This window comes from Pararge aegeria, chromosome 5, assembly GCF_905163445.1.
Source record: "Pararge aegeria chromosome 5, ilParAegt1.1, whole genome shotgun sequence".
Classification (NCBI taxonomy): domain Eukaryota; kingdom Metazoa; phylum Arthropoda; class Insecta; order Lepidoptera; family Nymphalidae; genus Pararge; species Pararge aegeria.
Genome location: NC_053184.1, coordinates 4,810,917 through 4,829,906, shown reverse-complemented (window position 1 = coordinate 4,829,906; position 18,990 = coordinate 4,810,917). Strand labels below are relative to the sequence as shown.

At 37.6% G+C, this 18,990-nt stretch overlaps 1 protein-coding gene across 1 annotated transcript in view; it reads left to right on the top strand.

The window, feature by feature from the left end:
* The window catches only part of LOC120623633 (phospholipid-transporting ATPase VA), a 106,566-nt gene that overhangs the window by 64,453 nt on the left and 23,123 nt on the right, over positions 1-18,990 (top strand). Inside the window, exons 2-4 of the mRNA XM_039889730.1 lie at positions 13,378-13,579; positions 14,508-15,329; positions 17,749-17,900. Coding sequence (XP_039745664.1) covers positions 13,378-13,579; positions 14,508-15,329; positions 17,749-17,900 — 1,176 coding nt within the window. The remainder of the gene's footprint in view (positions 1-13,377; positions 13,580-14,507; positions 15,330-17,748; positions 17,901-18,990) is intronic.

The following is an 18,990-nucleotide window of genomic DNA, read 5'->3' as shown; positions in this document are numbered from 1 at the left end:
TGTTCAAGTATTTTCATAATCGAAAACGACTCGATTGCGAGCGAGCAAATTTTGTACTAAGGCGTGCTCGAATGAGCTCCACAAGCCATGCCATTGTCCACAGAAGTCCAGCTAAGGCCGATAGTGAATGTTTTGACCTTCACATTGATATATTCTTGCTCTATACCTACTGTCCTAGATTTACCTAAAGGGTAAAGCGGCTGTTAGGAATATTTTGTGTACTTATTTATATACCTAAATGTAAGTAGGCGATCGTTATTTCCTTTAATTCTTTTGTGTGACTTATGCCGATTTTCACTAACGACGACCTAGGCAATCCCTAAATAGGTAAAGCCTAATCTAAGGAGCTTCCTAGGGAAAAATAGTTATCACTCAAGAGTTGGCGAAACTTATTTTTTCTAAAGACATATGGCCCTTATCTTTAAGCATTCGGTTTAGGTCAAGCGTAGTTTTAGTGAAAACTGACAAAAGTATACGAATTCATATTTCACATTTGTACCTATTTGTATGTTTATTTTTCATCTACGAGTATGTTTGTGCGTAGCCTAGTGGGCGGGACCTTGGGAACACGTATACATAATATTACCGTGATTTCAATTTCAGGTGGTCGAGTTCGAACCCCAGCACGCACCACTTATCTAAGTTATGTGCATATTATGGTGCTTTATATAAACCTGGGAGTTCTCTATTATGTGCTCAAAGGCTTGTGATACTATATGATACCCACTAAAGTGGGCCAGCGTGGTGGACTACAGCCTTTCCATTCGGTATGGTGGTAACTAGCCACGGCCGAAACCTCCCATACCGGTTTAATATTACTGAGAAACCCCTAACGGGTTAGTTCGTTACCATCTTAGACTGCGTCATCACTTACCATCAGGTGATGGTGATGATGATGATGTGATGGTGAGATTGCAGTCAAGGGCTAACTTGTAGTGAAATAAAAAAAACGTGATTAGACGTGATTAGTCAGTGAGATTTAACTACGGTCAATGTGGGACTGGAACAGAGTAACATATCAAGAGTTTTGTAAAATAATTTATAGCTCTAGATAAAATATTGTAGTAGCGACGAAATAAAATTTGTTATTCATTGTGTTAAATCGTTACGTCCCCGTTCATATAATGCTGCAGTCTAGACAAACAGCTAGACGTTTTGAATTGAGCGAGAGCCCTTCTACTCTAGAATTACTTTAGTATCAAGGCATCAAGGATAACATTTTATAATAAGGTTTAGAAATATCTATAATAATCCAACGAATATTATATATAACGCAAAACGGCTGAACGGATTTGGAAGAAATTTGGCATGCATGTAGCCATTGACATGTAATAGATCATAGGCATACCTTTTATCTCGATTCCTTAAGTAGTTCCCGAGGGAAAACTGTTTACAAGCTGACAGCTTTGAAATTTGGTATGCATGTGAATGATATGGAAAAGGACATGTACTTTCTATGCTGATCTCTCAAATAACTCCCGTGGTAAGATTGTAAATGGTCGTATTTTTTACCTCTTTGTCGTGGTTTATGATTTTTGTGGATTAGACCCACTAACAAATATGGAGTACTAGCTGTTGCCCGCGACTTCGTCTGCGTTTGATTTTGTTTTTTGATTTGGCATTAAATTGAGTTGTAGTTTTAAAAAAATTTAAAGTACTTACTCAGTATAGCTAAGCCTTGAATGAGGGGTTTGCTGCTGTCCGCTGAGGAGTTCTGTCCTCTATCGCCAACCACTTTTTTAAATCGGTTATAATTTGTCGGAGTTATGGTATAAATCGTCAAACACTTTCATCCCCTCTCCCAAAGGAACCGAGCTTAATGTCGGGATAAAAAGTATCCTATATTACTTCTAACACTTCCAAGTATATGTGTACAAAGTTTCATGAGGATTGGTTAAGTAGTTTTTGCGTGAAAGCGTAACAAACAAAGTTACATTCACATTTATAATATTAGTAGGGAATCAGGGATTAGTAGGTATGTCTTCTTCTGAATCTCTAGGTTGGTAATCAAGCGGTAAGATCACTGAATACTGATGTAATCCGACGACACACTTTTCGCAAACCGCGGTCGAAATTAGCCGCGCTTAAATACCGGCCTCAACAACCAAAGTCCAGGAGAAAGTATGCTGTAAGTTATCATCATATACGCCATTGTTGACTTCCTCACTTCACGCACACAAAAACATTATATTTTTTACCTTCCTTAAGGCCTTCCTTACCTTGTTTTAGATTTGCACGCACACAATCGTAAAGTTGTTTTCGTGTCGTCGGACGTTGTCGTGTTTCGATACGAAACCGGTAAAGTCAGAGTAAAATATAACAGCTAGTAGTAACAGCTAGTAGCTGTCCCGGCGAACTTCGTACCGCGAATATTTATTTTTTTGATGAATGCAATATTTATTATGCTATTCCGAACTAAGAGAAATCAAAAGAATCAAATATCATAAAAATAAGTTCAGCCCTTCTTGAGTTAAATGGTGTAACTAACACAACTTTCTTTTATATATATAGATTTCAGGCGATTAGCATTAGGTCAATTTTTAAGCCCCGACGCAAAAATTACGGTATAAATTTGCCATGTGCGCGTGTGTGCGAGTCCGGGTTTGTGTGTCTATGTCCGTCTGCCTGTGGCCCAATATTTGCCATATTGAGCCACAAAGAGGTTAGGTTGCGTTTCCTCACTGCAGAGGGCAGTGTAGATATGTTGGAATAACCCAATCAGTTTCATGACAGATGACGTGATACTTTTGTCACGTCGTTATCTATAGCCATAAAACACTGCCTTGACTGACTTGCCGACTGACAGATAACGAACACCCATACAACGGTCGCTTATATAATATATATATAGATAGAGCTTTAATTACAAATACCAAATTTTCTCGAGATATGCATAGTATACAGTATCCGGTCGTCGATGTCGGAGACTTGAATGCAGTGAATAATGATCAATTTTATCTACAAATCAGCTATCGTACAACATATTTGTCAGATCATAATGAAACACAGCTGCTGTAATGTTGTTATGTTAAGTTTATACAGTTATTTCTCTTAAAATCTTGTCCCCAAGTAAAAGAAGTAAAAGATGAGGAACTAAAACTTTTCATTATTAATAAAATACGTACTGCAAAAAGAATCCCCACATAGAAAAAAAAGAAACACGCACATACTTTTCGGCACGTTCAATATTACGCATTTACTTTCAGCACGTTAAATATTGCTAGCTTTAGCGGTAAAGCAAAACATGAGGAAACCCGCATGCCTGAGAGTTAGTTCTCTATAATATTCCTTAAGTTGTCTATAAGTCTACCAATCCACACTAGGTCAACGGCCTACAAATCCGCGTCATTCTGAGAGGAGACCTGTGCCATGTAGTATTGGGTTGATGATGAGAATGATAGAGAAGAAGAAGAAGAAACACTTTATTGCACGTATACACACAGGAAAAGAATGCAAAGGCAGCCTTATTGCTGCAAGCAATCTAGTGTATGAATAATAAAAAATCCGTTACCCCCTTTTCGGTAATCCCAAATTCCAAATAGGCTTTTATTAATAATGGAATTAAGAAATTTTGCTTAAATTCGCTAAAATAATTTGACTCATAAAATAAGTTAAACGTAAATTAGGCGATAGGTATAGGATTTATACGCATAAACATGAGGTGTCTGCATGCTGCATCTTATTACATGCCATTCAACCCGGATTCTTCAGGGTTTTTAATATCGGTACATCATATTATTCTTGGTCACACTAATACGGCTAACGGATAGTCAGTGTGAGGGATCAAAATATTGTTCAATTTAAGTGTATATTTGACTTCTTTGATGGTTTGAATAATTTTTTTTACATTGGAATCTTAACTGCACACAAAATTCATTTTAGACTCGAAAGGCCCGCGTTCTTTCTCTGCGTTTATTTCGGTTTTGCTGCGCTGCACATTGTTTTTTTTTTTTTATACCACTAGTTAGCACTTGACTCGTTGTCGGCACTTGATCTCGAGTGACGGCAAGAGTTGATGCAGTCTAAGACGGTAGCGGGCTTAACATTGCATATGTTATTCAAATTATATTTACCGACATTGTTTAGTGGTACTATCAAGCCAAAATAAGAGAAGTCACATAAATCGTTGATTATTAAAGTAGCAAAATAACTTGCTCATGCAAGACGCTGCTGGCACCATTTAATGAACCAAGATGGCCGTTTGTTGCCAGTGGGCCAGCGAAAAGAATTCTGTATTGTTTGTGCAAACCGTTATAACCACTTAGAATACCAAACAATCAAGAGACATATAATAAAACTGCGACCTACAGTGCGTAGTGAAATAAACGCAACTGGAATAGAAATCCTAACCTCAGCAGGTATATCACGAGAAATTGTGTCATGACCTAAGCGAACGCTCTGACATTGTGTGGGTCATAAAACCGGCCCCTGGCACTTTAAACGTGACTGGAGTCCGGTACAAGATTTGTCATTAATGAGCATCTGTAAACGCAGTACATTAATTATGTCAAGCTCTACATTAATGCAATGCCACAGTGTAGGTAATCGGTATATATGTTATATATTATGTTATCAAAGCTCGGCGGTCTCGCAACGTCAACATGTCCGAGGCAAAAAGCAACATGCTCCCAATTTTCCCGAGAGAAGGACGCTATACTTTACGTGTTTCCCTCTGTCATAGTATTTGACCATTCGGCCCAAAATATATCGTTGTTGTTAGTTTGAATAGTTGTTAAGACGGTTTGTGGATATTTTTTTTTTCTCTTTTCCTTCCTTTCTAATTTAGGGATTATTAGCATATAAAACTAGCACTTTTTATTTCGCTTATTTCACGTGTACTGGAAAAGCTAAAACACGAGTCTTTCGCAAGTCTCGTGACATGTGAATTCTAAGTTCTTACAATCGGACATATTGATAGTTTCGATTTCCTGTGTTTTTGCGATGACTAAAAATAGTTAGTTCTTAGTTCATCCTCTGAATTAGTTCCAAATTTCACAACTTTCCATCCAGTGAATTCAGAGTTTTTTTTCTTGAATAAAATGACGTGTTGGTAGTCTTATATATAAGGGGTTCCGTTTTCTTATGTATGGTTTTTAATGAATGAAAAAGAAAATGCTTATTTCATCCAGTATAGCTGCAACATAGCGGCAAATTTTATGATGTGAGAATATTTTCGAATTGATTCTAGAAATACCACACATTCACATACACATTCTTTATATTGTATAGGACGAGTGCGCTGTCGTCTCCTAGGCGTGTTGATAGATACCTCAAATGCCCACAGATGATAAATGACGTGTCCGGAGTTGCCGCACGCAAGCAATTCTATCAAATCCACTCGTTAAACTGTTAAACAATCATTTTATCATTATCCCACATATTGTCGTGCTTGCTGATACTTTTTATTGCAATGTAAACATGGAACTATTGTTATCGTATACCAACATTATAAAAGCCTGGCTTAAGCGCGCAATCAACTTTATAACTGTACACTTCAACGTTTTAGTTGATTAAAAAATAATATTTCAATTAAACACTGACGAGCAATAAAATTACGGTGTTCTAGTGTAACATACATTTATCTACGTAGAACACATAGGGGTTTGTTATGTAACCTTACACAATTTAATGAAATACTTGCACGCACGTAATCGTAAAGTCGTTATAGTGATTTATTTAAATGTACAATTCTAAATACATTTATTTCAAGTAGGCTTAACTTTATAAGCGATTAAGAAACATCAGCTCTGCCTGTTTGAGAAGGCTTCGTAAAATGGACTTATAACTCCAGTTTGGATAGACTAATGATCCCCTAAGTTTTGATGACCTTATAAAATATCATAATTTGATATATATATATTATATACTTATAATTTCGTAAATTTCTTCAGTCACCCTACAGAATAAACATAATTTATTTATATCATCATATCAACCCATTACCGGCTTACTACAGGGCATGGGTCTCACAATGAGAAGGGGTTAATTAAGGCCGTAGTCCACCACACTGGCCAAGTAGGGATTGGTGGACTTCACACACCTCGAACTCGTAATAATATTTGACATACCACGAGTGTTTATGTCACGTGATGTCTGCGGGTATTTTCGTATAAATATCGGTGCGATTTAATACACACACTTTAGTCCCTTCCCTCAGAGACCCTGCAACCAGACAATGAATAACATCTGGTATTCAGGTTGTAAAAATGGTGTATATGAGCGATCTCATTCGCGCCTAGTAAAATAAATATCACCCTTAGAAAATCCTTCAAGATTGCTGTCTAACTTCTAGTGAAATGAAATGTAAATAATTTTTAGGTATTTTACGTATACAACTAATTTTAGCCTATCCAAGAATCTGACCTGGGACCACGAGATCCGTTGCCGAACATGCTAACCACTAGACTCCCGAGACAATATGCATACATGGCCATTACATATTAGGCTTTATTGAAGAACTTATTTATACCGTGATTGTTAAGTATGTACAAGTAAACCTTGCCGCCAACGCATGCGACGTATTAGTCGATTTCCTTTTTAGACCGCACGACAGCGATACCAAACATAAAAGGGATCGATAAAGTGTCTTGTCGTTTACGCCAATTCAGCGATAATCGCTAAAATCGAGCCTTTACCGCCGAATTACAGTACCAGTTTAAAAAATATTTAAATAAAAATTCATATTATGTAAAAAAAAATATAATTGTCGGTTACGCTAATTCGGCGGTAAAGGCTCGATTTTTAGCGATTATCGCTGAATTGGCGTAAACGACAAGACACAAATCTTACAGGACCAGGGTTTTATGTAATATGTTTAACGTGCTGTATAATTCATTTATAGGTATTAATTTTCAAAGATATTTCGATTCTGAGTCATTCATGGCTACTAGATCGTTTATTATTTAACCATAAGCATTGAAGAATTTCAATATTACCAGTTTATTGGAAATATTATAGTAATTGTTGATTTCTGACGTATTTGCGCATAACATATAACCCAGTTCGTTTGCCAGCAGTAGGTAAAGGTTTTCCATCGAAATCGTTGTTAGTAAACACTTCGCGTTCATTAAGCACTGTGAATCACCTGCGTTTATAGGTTTAGCAGTAGGTACGCTCTCAGATAGTTACATTGTTTTGCGATTTTATGACATCGATCGCCTGCGCAAAATTAAAAAAGAATCGGGATATAAACAAGACGTCTCAAAGTATTTCCACAGATATCTATATATACAAAAGAAAGTTGTGTTAATTACACCATTTATAACTCAAGAACAGCTGGACCAATTTTTATGATATTAGATTTTTTGGATTCCTCTTAGACCGGAATAGGATAATAATTATTAAAAGATAACATTCATATAAAAAAAAAAGTTCTAAGCGGCGAAGTTCGCCGGGACAGCTAGTATATAATATATTGAAATGAATTTTTCAATTCTGTGAATATGATAGCCTTAATAATTCGAAATTAGAATTGGAATCAGATTTTTTTTATATCGTTGACAAAACAGATAATATATCAAATCCCAGATTTCTAACATCATCCAGACGTATTAACCCACGGTTCAAGTTGCGTACAGATTTAACTCATAGAAGGCTTAACTCTCGATGACGCTGTTAAACCCCCTTTTAATGGTTATCAGCTACAGGCCATCAGAAACCACAAATACAAAAGCTTCGGGATACAGATGTATGCAGTCTGTACCAAGAAGCGGTGAATACATCTCTGCATTTAATCTGCGACAACCCAGCTCAAATGTATAAGGCTAGCATCTTTTGAGGGACATGTATACCTATTATATCCCGAGGAGACTAAGCAAACTTCCAGCACGGCTAGCATGGGCAGGAGACAATTATATCCCCGGGAAAGGTTATAAATTTATCTTCTCCCAACGCTTTATCAACTCTCACAGCACTGGCGCACAAGTGGAAATAATATCCATATAACATATGTGTATTAATAAACGGGGGTAAACTTCTCCTATTCCATATTCCAGTGATTTAGCAGGTGGGCACGTTCATTATATCCCGTGTCAGGGGATATAATTTTTATCTGCCGCCAGTGGCGGACAAAACTAAGCCCTAACCCTAACTAACTAGCCCTGCAGAGAGGACAAAACTAACTCACAGCCAAGAAGGTGATGCATTTCCTGGCGGGAAACTGAATATTAGTTGAATACTATATTGTCACCAATCCGCACCGGGCCAGCTTGGTGGAATACGGCCTAAAACTCTTCTTATTGTGGGAGGATGCCCCTACCTTGTACTGGGCTGGAAATGGGTTGATATGATGATGAGTATATTGTCATTAGCAAACTCACCAGATCAGTAACAATCAACGTGGAACTTCAAGCCATGCATAGCCACTACTGAGCTAAGAACGTAAAATACAGTTCTTCTTCTTAACTTTTTCTACTTTGCAAGTTGGGTTACACTTTCTCAATAAGCCTTTCCCACATAACGGTATAAAGGCAACGAAAGTAACTCCGGATGATACAATGGGGCTATACAGTTAAATTCCCACGCCTAGAGTAAACAAATACAGTAATTGCTTTACGCTTTCGTTTCACCTGTCATCCCATACTACGCACAAAAACTCAATTAAGCTGGGGACAAACATTCCAAATGCGATTTCTATGTAAATAATGTTTACCAAACCTTTCCAAGAAATCTCAATAGACGTTGTAGGACGAAAATAGAGTTTCTATTCAATAATTCCAACAATATTGTATTTATGACTGAATACCTATAAGGACATAAATTTAATGAAAGGAAAATCTGATATTTTTAATAGAATAGTAAAAATACTAAGATCAATACTTTTTTAGAAATAACATTGCAAAGTCTTGAAAATTACGCATTGACAACCATAAGACCTGCTGTGTTTTCATTTAAGTGCAAATGGGTTCACAGATTACTATAGCAACAGTAAGAAGTTGTCTTGATGATACTTCATGCGCTCAGATAGACACAAGTCATTGCAATAATTATTTGGGGTTGTACATTTTGGTCATACGAAAACTAATAATTAATATCTAGATTGAGTGATATATTTATTTGTGATGTCGTAGTAAAAAAAAGGAAAGGGGGGTAGCCCTTTATGGATTATTACTTAGTTAAGGCATCAGTGGTCAAACCTACTTACTATAAATGTTGTAATTTTTATGGAACGATATGATTTCAAACAGTGATCCATAAGATAAAAATACCATATCGAAACAATTGTATTAATATTATAACAATGGAAGCAGTGGTTGTTCGTGATTGATGTAACAATATGCTATGGAGTCATGTTTGGTTACATTACTGTTATCTCAACGCGATAACCCAATTCAGATTTATCACGTAGGTACAATGGAGAATCAATACTGGTATGCAGATGCCTCTCGGCTATCCAACAATTTAATATAGGACTAAGAGAGTGAAAATAAAAGATTTAGAAATTAGCGAAGAACAAGTTTAATGCAAGCTGATATCGCGTTACTTTGTTGAATGTGAGAACATCATAAAGTATAAATACAGGAGTTTAGGGCAGAAAAGTGTATATGATAGGTTGAACCATCATCCAGACCGCATTCACACATTGAGTGATCTCAAATTCTCAATTCAGCCAAGTGTACTGGAGTGCGGCCGTGTCCGAATCTCTATCTGTAAAAAATATAAATATACTAACACATCGCCATCTAGCCCCAAAGTAAGCCTAGCTTGTGTTATGGGTACTAAGATAACCGATGATTTTTTTTATGAATCAAATACATAAATACCTATAAAATACAGATAAACACCGAGACACAGAAAAACAATAATGTTCATGGCATAAACATTTTCTATTTGTGGGAACAAAACCCTCAGCCTTGGAGACAGAAAGCAGGGTCGCTGCCCACTGTGCCAATTGGCCGTCTACTTTTAATAGCGTGATATGAACTTTAATAAAAACGATTGGATAATCTAATTTTCTGACATCTATCATGTTATAGATTAATTCCTCCGAGTGTCTTACATTTATCGCCATACATGTTGTTTACATATTTAACATCCGCTGGAATGACTCCAAGTGTCAGTTGGTGCTTTGATAAACAACATGTAAAATTAACATATTTTTATTTTGTCGTTGCAACATTTGTCAGGAAATGTTTTGATTTGTAACCGGCCATTTCCAATCGACTGGGTGAGGCGAGAGGCGTCCAGTGTGAAACAACTTTTTTTAATATTTCAAATCCATTCTGTAGTTATTACTATTTAAATTTGTTATAAACTCTGATGAAGATCTTGGAAGCGCATTCTGTGAATTAATTGGATAAATTATGAGCTGAAATTTTTTTCTTTGAAAATTTCATAATTCATACCACTATTGTGTGAACGATAATCACTGTAAAAGTTAAAACTTACAGTGCTCAAGCCAATCTCCGTAACTTATAAAATTACCACTGTTCACAAATAAGAATGGAAACTGTATTTCTTTATTGAAAAATAATTGCATATTATCTCGACAGAGGAATAAATAATAAATGAACTGTCTAACAGTTTTGTAGTAGTAATCGTATGTAGCAAATAAATCCTTGAAATTTTAATTCTCACCTGTCCAAACAATGTCGAGTGAAATACAAAGACTCCTAATGAAAATAATCATGAAGAAAATAAAGTAGGTTTCACCTTGCAGGGTGCTTTTATAGCTTTAATAAAACTACGATGGTTTAATAGAGCTATTTGATGACCTCTTTGGTGCAGAAAGGCCTCTATAATTGTACGCACCTAAGGCGGCAGATGTACACCGTATCGAGTAGCGAGTGTGCGCTAATTGCGTTTGTTACGAGACAACGACGTTAGCGCGTTCTCCTAAAGATCTTATGTGCGTTCGTTCGTTTACTCAATTACTCGAGATTTAATCTGGTTTGACTTTTAGTTAGCTCGTTGTTATAACTAATTACATTAGTCCCATATTTATTTTTAGTATAATTGCTATTAGGGCTTAATGTTCTGTTTATGGATGTTTGAATACTAAAAGTAATCGAAATTAACCGTTTTAAGCCGCCATGCCGATAGGGTTGAGATATACAAGAGAGTGAGAAAAAAAAAACGCAAATATTTAAAAAGAACAACTGCTGAGTTTCTTGCTAGCTTCTGCTCAGTAGAGTCTGCTTTCGGAATCGCTGATGGAGTGACTACAATCAGACAGACAGACTTGACGTTTCAAAAGTGCTTGGCAAGTGAGCTTACTTGAACTAAATGAATTATTAATTTTGAGGGTGCTAAAAATAACTAAAGTTTATCAAACTCAGGACATCTGTAGACACATCGATGTAATGGTTTGCAAGTTTGTTTAAAAATTTTGGCATCGACAGGTTTTGAATCTGCGACTGTCTGGCAATCGAACTTAGGCGCCTTTACCACTAAGCCACGGCCCCCATAGCGCCGATGCCGAAATTATATAATATGCCTTCTTTATCAGTCTTAGCGACTGTAATTCGTATTCATTGTTCATTTGTAGGCCGATTCAATTACAATTATTACGATGATCCCAGATACAAGTAAAGAGTGAAAGCACCGAATCACTTTTTGTTACAATCGACAATCGCTTTCTTTTTGTGCCTTACCTTTGTTACTTGTTGCTTTATTCGCGAACGCTGTTATCGGGTTAAAATAAACGTCGACAGAATGACGCCTCGATAACATCGGCATCGCCAAACCGTTTACGAAATGCGAACATATTTTTTTCATTGTAACAGCGGTTTTTCTTTATTTGACGTTGACTGCTGGCAAATATTTTCGATTCTTTGCATAGAACTCTTTTTTTCAATATAATACTAAACTAAAAACAACAATTCAATTCAATTTAACAATTGATACTGAAGTTATGAAGCGGTGATAGCGCATTGGGTAGGGAGCTCGGTTTCACTTTCGGGGGGCTGAGTTCAATCCCAGCACGCACCTCTAACTTGTCTAAGTTATGTATATTTTAAGTAATTAAAATATCACTTGCATGTTCTGAAAGGTGTGTGTAGTCCACCAATCCGCACTGGGCAAGCGTGGTGGACTATAACGGCCTTAATCCCTACTCGTTGTGGGAGGAGACCCGTGCTTTGTATTGGGCCGATAATGGGTTAGTGTGATGATGATTTAAGTTATCCCCTGTGGTATTATAGTCGGGAAGACCTGGGTTCGATTCCCGGCTAGGTAGATGCTTTAGCCGTGGTAGCACCCCACCGTCAAAAACGTCAAGCGATTATTCGTATCCAGTGCAGAAAAAAAAAAGAGTAGTACTGTTCATATATTGGCTCTCTCAAGAACACACACTATACAGTATTTATTTATTTGAGGGTCATGATAACAACCTTTATTGAGAAGTTTAATCCCAGTTCTAAGGCAGTTATATAAAAGTGCAGCTACTACAGTTGTTTTAGTATGAGGCTTTTGTTAATTAATGAATGTCCTCACGTCATTCACGCCGCGTGACTTGGACGGGTCGGGCGGCGGCGTGTGGGAACAACGCGGCGGCGCGGCGACCATGTCTGCCCCTAACAGCTTAGCCCGCTACTATCTACATAGGCTACTGCAGTCAAGGGCTAACTTGTACTGTCAAAAAAAATGCGTGTCGAATATCTTGTGTCCTTGTTTAAAAATTCCGATGAAGACTTCTTTTCCAAATTAAAACAATCACCAATAAACATATTTCGGTAGAGTTGCCATATTAAGCACCCGCATAAGTATTCGGTTATAAATGTTCACTATAATTGCAACTCCGTGGTAATCTGCAATAAGTAATAGCAGAGAGTGCATTGGGGTCATGACCACGTGTGTGACGGTCACACGAGTAATCCGAGTTTTAACAACAGATTATGAATATAAAAGAATTAAGGCCGGCCATAACTTTTCGCTTATACGGTCTAATAGTGTAATTTACTTTCAAACAAATACTTCGTTGTTCATTGAATCTTTTGTTTTTATTTATTTATCACATCATTTAGGAGTTTATTAACCGAAGAACTGCCAAATCGTCTAGTGAATGTTGACCATGGGATGTGTAGGTCCTGGGTTTGATTCCAGCCAACCATTATTATGTATTTTTTCTCGTTATTTAAAGAGCTTAGTCACATAATGCGACTATGTCGCTGTGTTAGTGATGTCTGTACATAACTTACTGTTTATTATCTTAATCTAAGATATTTTATAACTAATTTAAAAATCTCTTTTGATTCTCATCTAAGAGGTAACACTAAAAAGCTAATTAAATCTACTATACTTTAATAACTATCTAGTAAACTTACTCATAAGTGGTTTATTCCGAACAAAACATTATATTACCGGCGCAGCTAGTTCATAAAGCACCTCTTCCGGTAAAGTTTAAACTCAAATTATACCGATTTTATTGTTTGTCTCCAGATCAGTGGGATACGTGCGAGTGAAATGGAGAGATGTGCGAGTGGGAGATCTAGTCCACCTGTCCAACAACGAGGCTGTTCCAGCAGACATGGTGCTGCTACACTCCTCGAACCCCCTGGGGATCTGTTATCTGGACACTTGCAATCTGGATGGCGAAACTAACTTAAAACAGAGAGTAGTAGCGCCTGGATTTAGAGATAAGGTAAGCTACTTTGAGAACTCATTCAATCAAAAGTATTAGTCCACTACAATTTTTGGGAGTGCCGGTCATCCTTATTCCGCCATTTCCCGATACCTTCCATCGGTCCATCGAGGTCCGCTACTCCAGAACTTGTCTCCCTCAGTGGCCATTAATTCTGCCACAGACATGGCTTGCCCACTGTCACTTCAGCTTCCAAATCCTTTAGACTATGTCGGGGACTTTAGTAGCTTAAGCGCAATATTCAATTACAAAAACCTCAAAACCTCATCGGGGTTTTATTGTTCTGTTTTTATTTAGGTATCAACGATTGATACCTGTCGCAAACTGTCTATAAATATACAATTACAACGTTTTTCTAGCGCCTAATACAATTGAATGAGGATGCAAATTTTGTGAAAGAATTGCTTTGTAAAAAATCTATTTTAATTCTTTAATCAATGTCCCGCTAAATTGTACAGTAATATCTTTGCTAATTTGTGTTTCACTGGCGTCTATCTAGACATTTTATGCTATTAGGCCATCATAAAGTTGTCCCATTGTTAGTATGTAGTTCACAACTAGATGCTCACTGAACTGTTAACTTATGATGCACCTACTTGACCTTAATAAATAGACAGCTTATTTATAATTTGATGGGTACAAATACTCGTATCTAACTCGAACAATGGCCACAACTAAAATACATGAAATAACGTGGGAATACAAATTTCCCACTTCTTGCCAAGCCTACTACAGCGTATTGGTCTCCTCTCGCAAAGAGAAGGGGTTAATTAAGGCCGTAGTTCACTACGCTGTCCCAGTGCTGATTGGTGGACTCCACACACCTTTGATAACATTCTGGAGAACTCTCAGGCATGCAGGTTTCCTCACCTGAGGTTTAAGCATGTGATTTGGTCGAATCTAATATTTTTTTATTTTTCCCTTTCAGCGATTAGAATTTTCACCGATAAAGTTCAGAAGCTCTGTAGAAGTGGAGAGACCATCAACGAAAATATATAGGTTCACGGGTACGATATCCCACCCAAATGGATGTCGTGTACCGCTCAACTCAGAGAATCTCTTACTACGGGAGTGTACGATAAAGAACACTGATTTTGTTGAAGGCATTGTAGTATACGCGGGTCACGAAACGAAGGCTATGCTCAATAACGGGGGACCAAGGTACAAATGTTCCAAATTAGAAAAGAAAATGAACACAGACGTTATATGGTGTGTTCTAGTCCTGTTATTTCTGTGTTGCGCGGGAGCAGTTGGTTGTAAAGTTTGGTTGGACGAGTATAGTCAGCTGCCTACCAAAAATACACCGTTCATACCTAACACAGGCAAACCAGCTTACGAAGGCCTGCTTATATTTTGGACGTACATTATAATACTGCAAGTCATGATACCAGTATCTCTTTATGTAACTATAGAAATGACCAAGCTTTTGCAAGTGTACCACATACATCAGGACGTTGAGATGTACGATGCAGTCACAAACACAAGGACAGAGTGTCGAGCGTTAAACATAACTGAGGAGTTGGGGCAGATTAACTATTTATTTAGCGACAAGACTGGGACGTTGACTGAAAACAAGATGGTGTTCAGACGGTGTGCAGTCAGTGGAGTGGACTATGATCACCCGCCTGGACCGGAATGCGAGCCTTCGACCACCCTTCCTCCAATTGTAACTCCGTTAACCAAAGTGTCACCGAACAGAAGAATGCTTCAACATCTACGCGACACCAACGAAGGTCAACATACACAGAAGGTAATAATTAAACTTATTTTTTTATTCGATGACGATTATCTCATTGTCATTTGCGTGCATAGAGGGTATGCACAGGGTATGCACAGGATATAAAATGAAGAAAATATCCAGTACAAGCTATAAAAAACTTAAGGATAGGCATCGCAAGAGTTAAAAAAATCCTACCCTCAAGTATTTATAACTCATTCTAGAGATTTTATTCAATTTTATATCATCTGCATACCCTGTGCATACGCTCTATGCACGCCACTGCTCATTGTGTATCAAATCCAATCCAAGTAAGATAGAATTATGCTGACTTGGTAAGGTTAAGGTATGGTATGGCAGTTTAATCGTAATGTTCCACCGTTCCACATATTTTTACATCAGGTTTATTCTATATTATACTTAACCCCTTGCTGTAACCCCTTGCTTGTTTCGATGGCTGCTGTCACTTTTTTTTTGTCAGTAAAAGTTTTTTATTCCAATACAAGTTAGCCTATGTCTGCAATCTCATCGTAGCGGGCTAATTTGTAAGGGAGTATTGTAGTAATAACTCTTCTTCTTCTTCTTTTTGGTTTATTGGTTCTGCGCGCTGAGCGATTGAACCATTGTCAATTGCTTATTCTGTGGTCTAGTCATAGCTCTAATCGGTTTCTACGCGACATCGCACCGGAACACTTAATCGCTTAGCGGCACAAAGGCCAAAGCCTCCCACCAGACCAGACCAGAGAAAGTTCAGAAATTATAAGTTCCCCATATTGCCCCTGCCGGGAATCGAACCCGGGGCGTCCTACCTAATTTACAGCGCTCACCGTTGCGCCAGGGAGTTTAAAGTTGTGGTTTTGCAAATTCGTGGTGCTATGCTAATAAAAGTCAGTCTCGCCAATCGGGAGGTAACTGTACGAATACGGAGCATAAACCAGAGCAGAAAAAAGTTATCAAATTCATACGCAGCATTTCTCTGTCTGCTGGCCATAGCAGAGAGAAATATCATAGACCCTCCGAGCTGCTCCAATCTAAAGCGTCGGTAAGCTCTAACGGATATAATCATATGTTATTGATAGCAATAAACGCCTGAACATGTTATGTACACGAGGGTAAGACAGCTCTGGACTGGTATCAAATGCTAAATCGCTAATTGGCTTCGTACGGTCATCAAACGTCTCATTCACATCGCTAAGCCAGAGAGGTCATCAGTCTTATTAGATGCCAGTTTTAAATTGAATTCTGAGATTAGCTTCCAATGCTTATTGCAAATTTTTAACACTCATTATCTCACAATTATTACTGGAACTGGTTAATTGTGATTTACAAAATTACGATAAGAGAAATCAGCACTCAAACTAAGCGATTCTCTTTCAGTCTCAGCGCACTTAACACTAATAAACTTGTAACAAAATTGTAGGTAGCTGTACCTACAATGTTGCTGTTTCCGCAAAATGCATTATCTAATGGTAAATTGTTGGTACGTGCAAGCCGATTTCGATGTTTGGTTCATTTGAAAGGGTCCTGATATTTTTATGTTTCGAAAACGGCTCTACGATTGCGAGCTTGCAAATCTTATACTAACGGTTCAGTATGGGGTCCTTATTCATGAATTTGTTTGGTTGACGTGGCACATTATGTTATGTAATCATCGTCAATAGCCTGTAACAGTCCACTGCTGGACTAAAAGCCTCTTCAGACAGACGGGTTGGTGATCGCAGCAGACGGTATAAGTAGTACTGGGGTCAATGATGCCCGCTCTTCGCTTTATGATTATACAAATAAAAGTATATTACTATAGTAAGATTCAAACTATGTACGTGTATACTTTCCCAAAAGGTTTTCTGCTGTTATTTGCTTATGCAAAGCCTTTGCATACGAATGATTTTCAAAGCTTTTCAGAGCATTGAGCATTTTCATCTTTACCCAACGAAACTTCATACTTGACAATGTTCCTGCCGGTACCTTGTATTTAAATCCTGCGATAATAGCTTTCGTGCCGTTTCGAACTTTCGTAAATGGATAGAATAACTTTATTGCAACAAAACACAAGGAAACAATACAAAGAAAAACAAAGACAAAAGTATATAGTGTACGGGTGCTAACGCGGCCTTATCACTTAAAGTGATATTTTACAGGCAACCTAAGCGTAAGAATATTAAAACTGGAAATATTTTTGTGTTATGGACATGAATGTTTTATCAGTGTCTGATTGTATGTTATGAATATTTATTAATGTATATTATTCATAAAAAATATTTATTTTCAGTCTTAGTACCCATAGCAAAAGCAACGATTACTTTTTGCCTACAAGGCGATGTGTGTATTTTCGTAGTATATTTATTTATATCTATATTATGTAAGAATAAAAACAAATCCCCTTCCAAAGGGATGAAAATGGGGAAATCCCGTCTGAACCCATATCTATACAAGCTATAATTGTGTTGTCCAGGTACGTGAATTCCTCCTTATCCTGGCCATATGCAACACGGTGGTGGTGAGCCAGCCTCACGTGGACGACATGCAGCTGTCGGGTGCTAACAACGATCAGTTCCGCAACCAGAAGGCCTCGCGGTCCAACGGCACCCTCCGATCGAACGACAAGTGAGTACTTGTAATTATATTTAATACTGCATAATGCACACACACACACCTTCGCGAATAATTTTAGTACAAGTTTGATTAACACCATAATATTAAAGTCAGTCAACCTTAAAAATAAGACATAATTTACCTATCGTGGACTTTTTATTTAGAACTTTGAAAAGGGAAAAATTTCCCTCATACACAATTTTTGCGGCACACGCAACGAAGTGATTCTCTGCGATTCTTTTTGGTCGTAGCGTGATATAGTCTAAAAAAAATTATGAACTATTAGTTTCTCAGATTAACGGGTTCTACCAAATAAACTCTTCAGCTGTATAGTATTAGTACTATAGATGTCTGTGTTAGTGGCGCCGCCCACATCTCACAATCTTTGACGGTTTTTATGACGACCTAAATTGAAACATACTGATTGCAATATTGAAACGTCCTACGAAATGTCGGTCAAAAATAAAACGGCAAAATTATCGGCCCGATTGCAAAAAATCTGACGTAGGCGAAGTGTTTGACTCGGGATTGCGAGTTCGGTTCGAATTCCGAGTCAGGTCAGAAAATTCTAGATACTAGGTGTATCTGTTAAAAAATGTATAAAACCAAAGCAAAGTACGTGACAATAATTAAGCGTTAAACCCCGCCCATAGATTCGGGCCACGTGAAAGCTCTAAGCTATAATACCCTCGTCACTCGCACGAAAGCATGCTCAGCTGTGGATGATAATGACGATATATTGAATGCCAATATGATTTTTTGATTAAGAAAATAGAGGGGGGGGGGGGGGGGAAGGATCTTAAGTTGGCCATTGACTGAAATCTCACAAAGTGGTAAGTGATGACGCAGTCTAAGATGATAGCGGGCTAACCTGTTAGGGAGTATGGTAGTCAGACCCCTAATCGGTTTCTAGACGGCGGTAGTTAGCGGTAATTACCCTCTTACATGGTATATGCTTTAAAAAAACACACATCGAGTTAAGATCATTCTGATTATAACTCATCGTACTCGGCTCATAAAGCTCTCCAAAACTTGTCAAAATCTATCAAATCTTCTTAGCTTTCAGTTGTGTTTTACAGTTTTTGTAATTTATTATGATAAT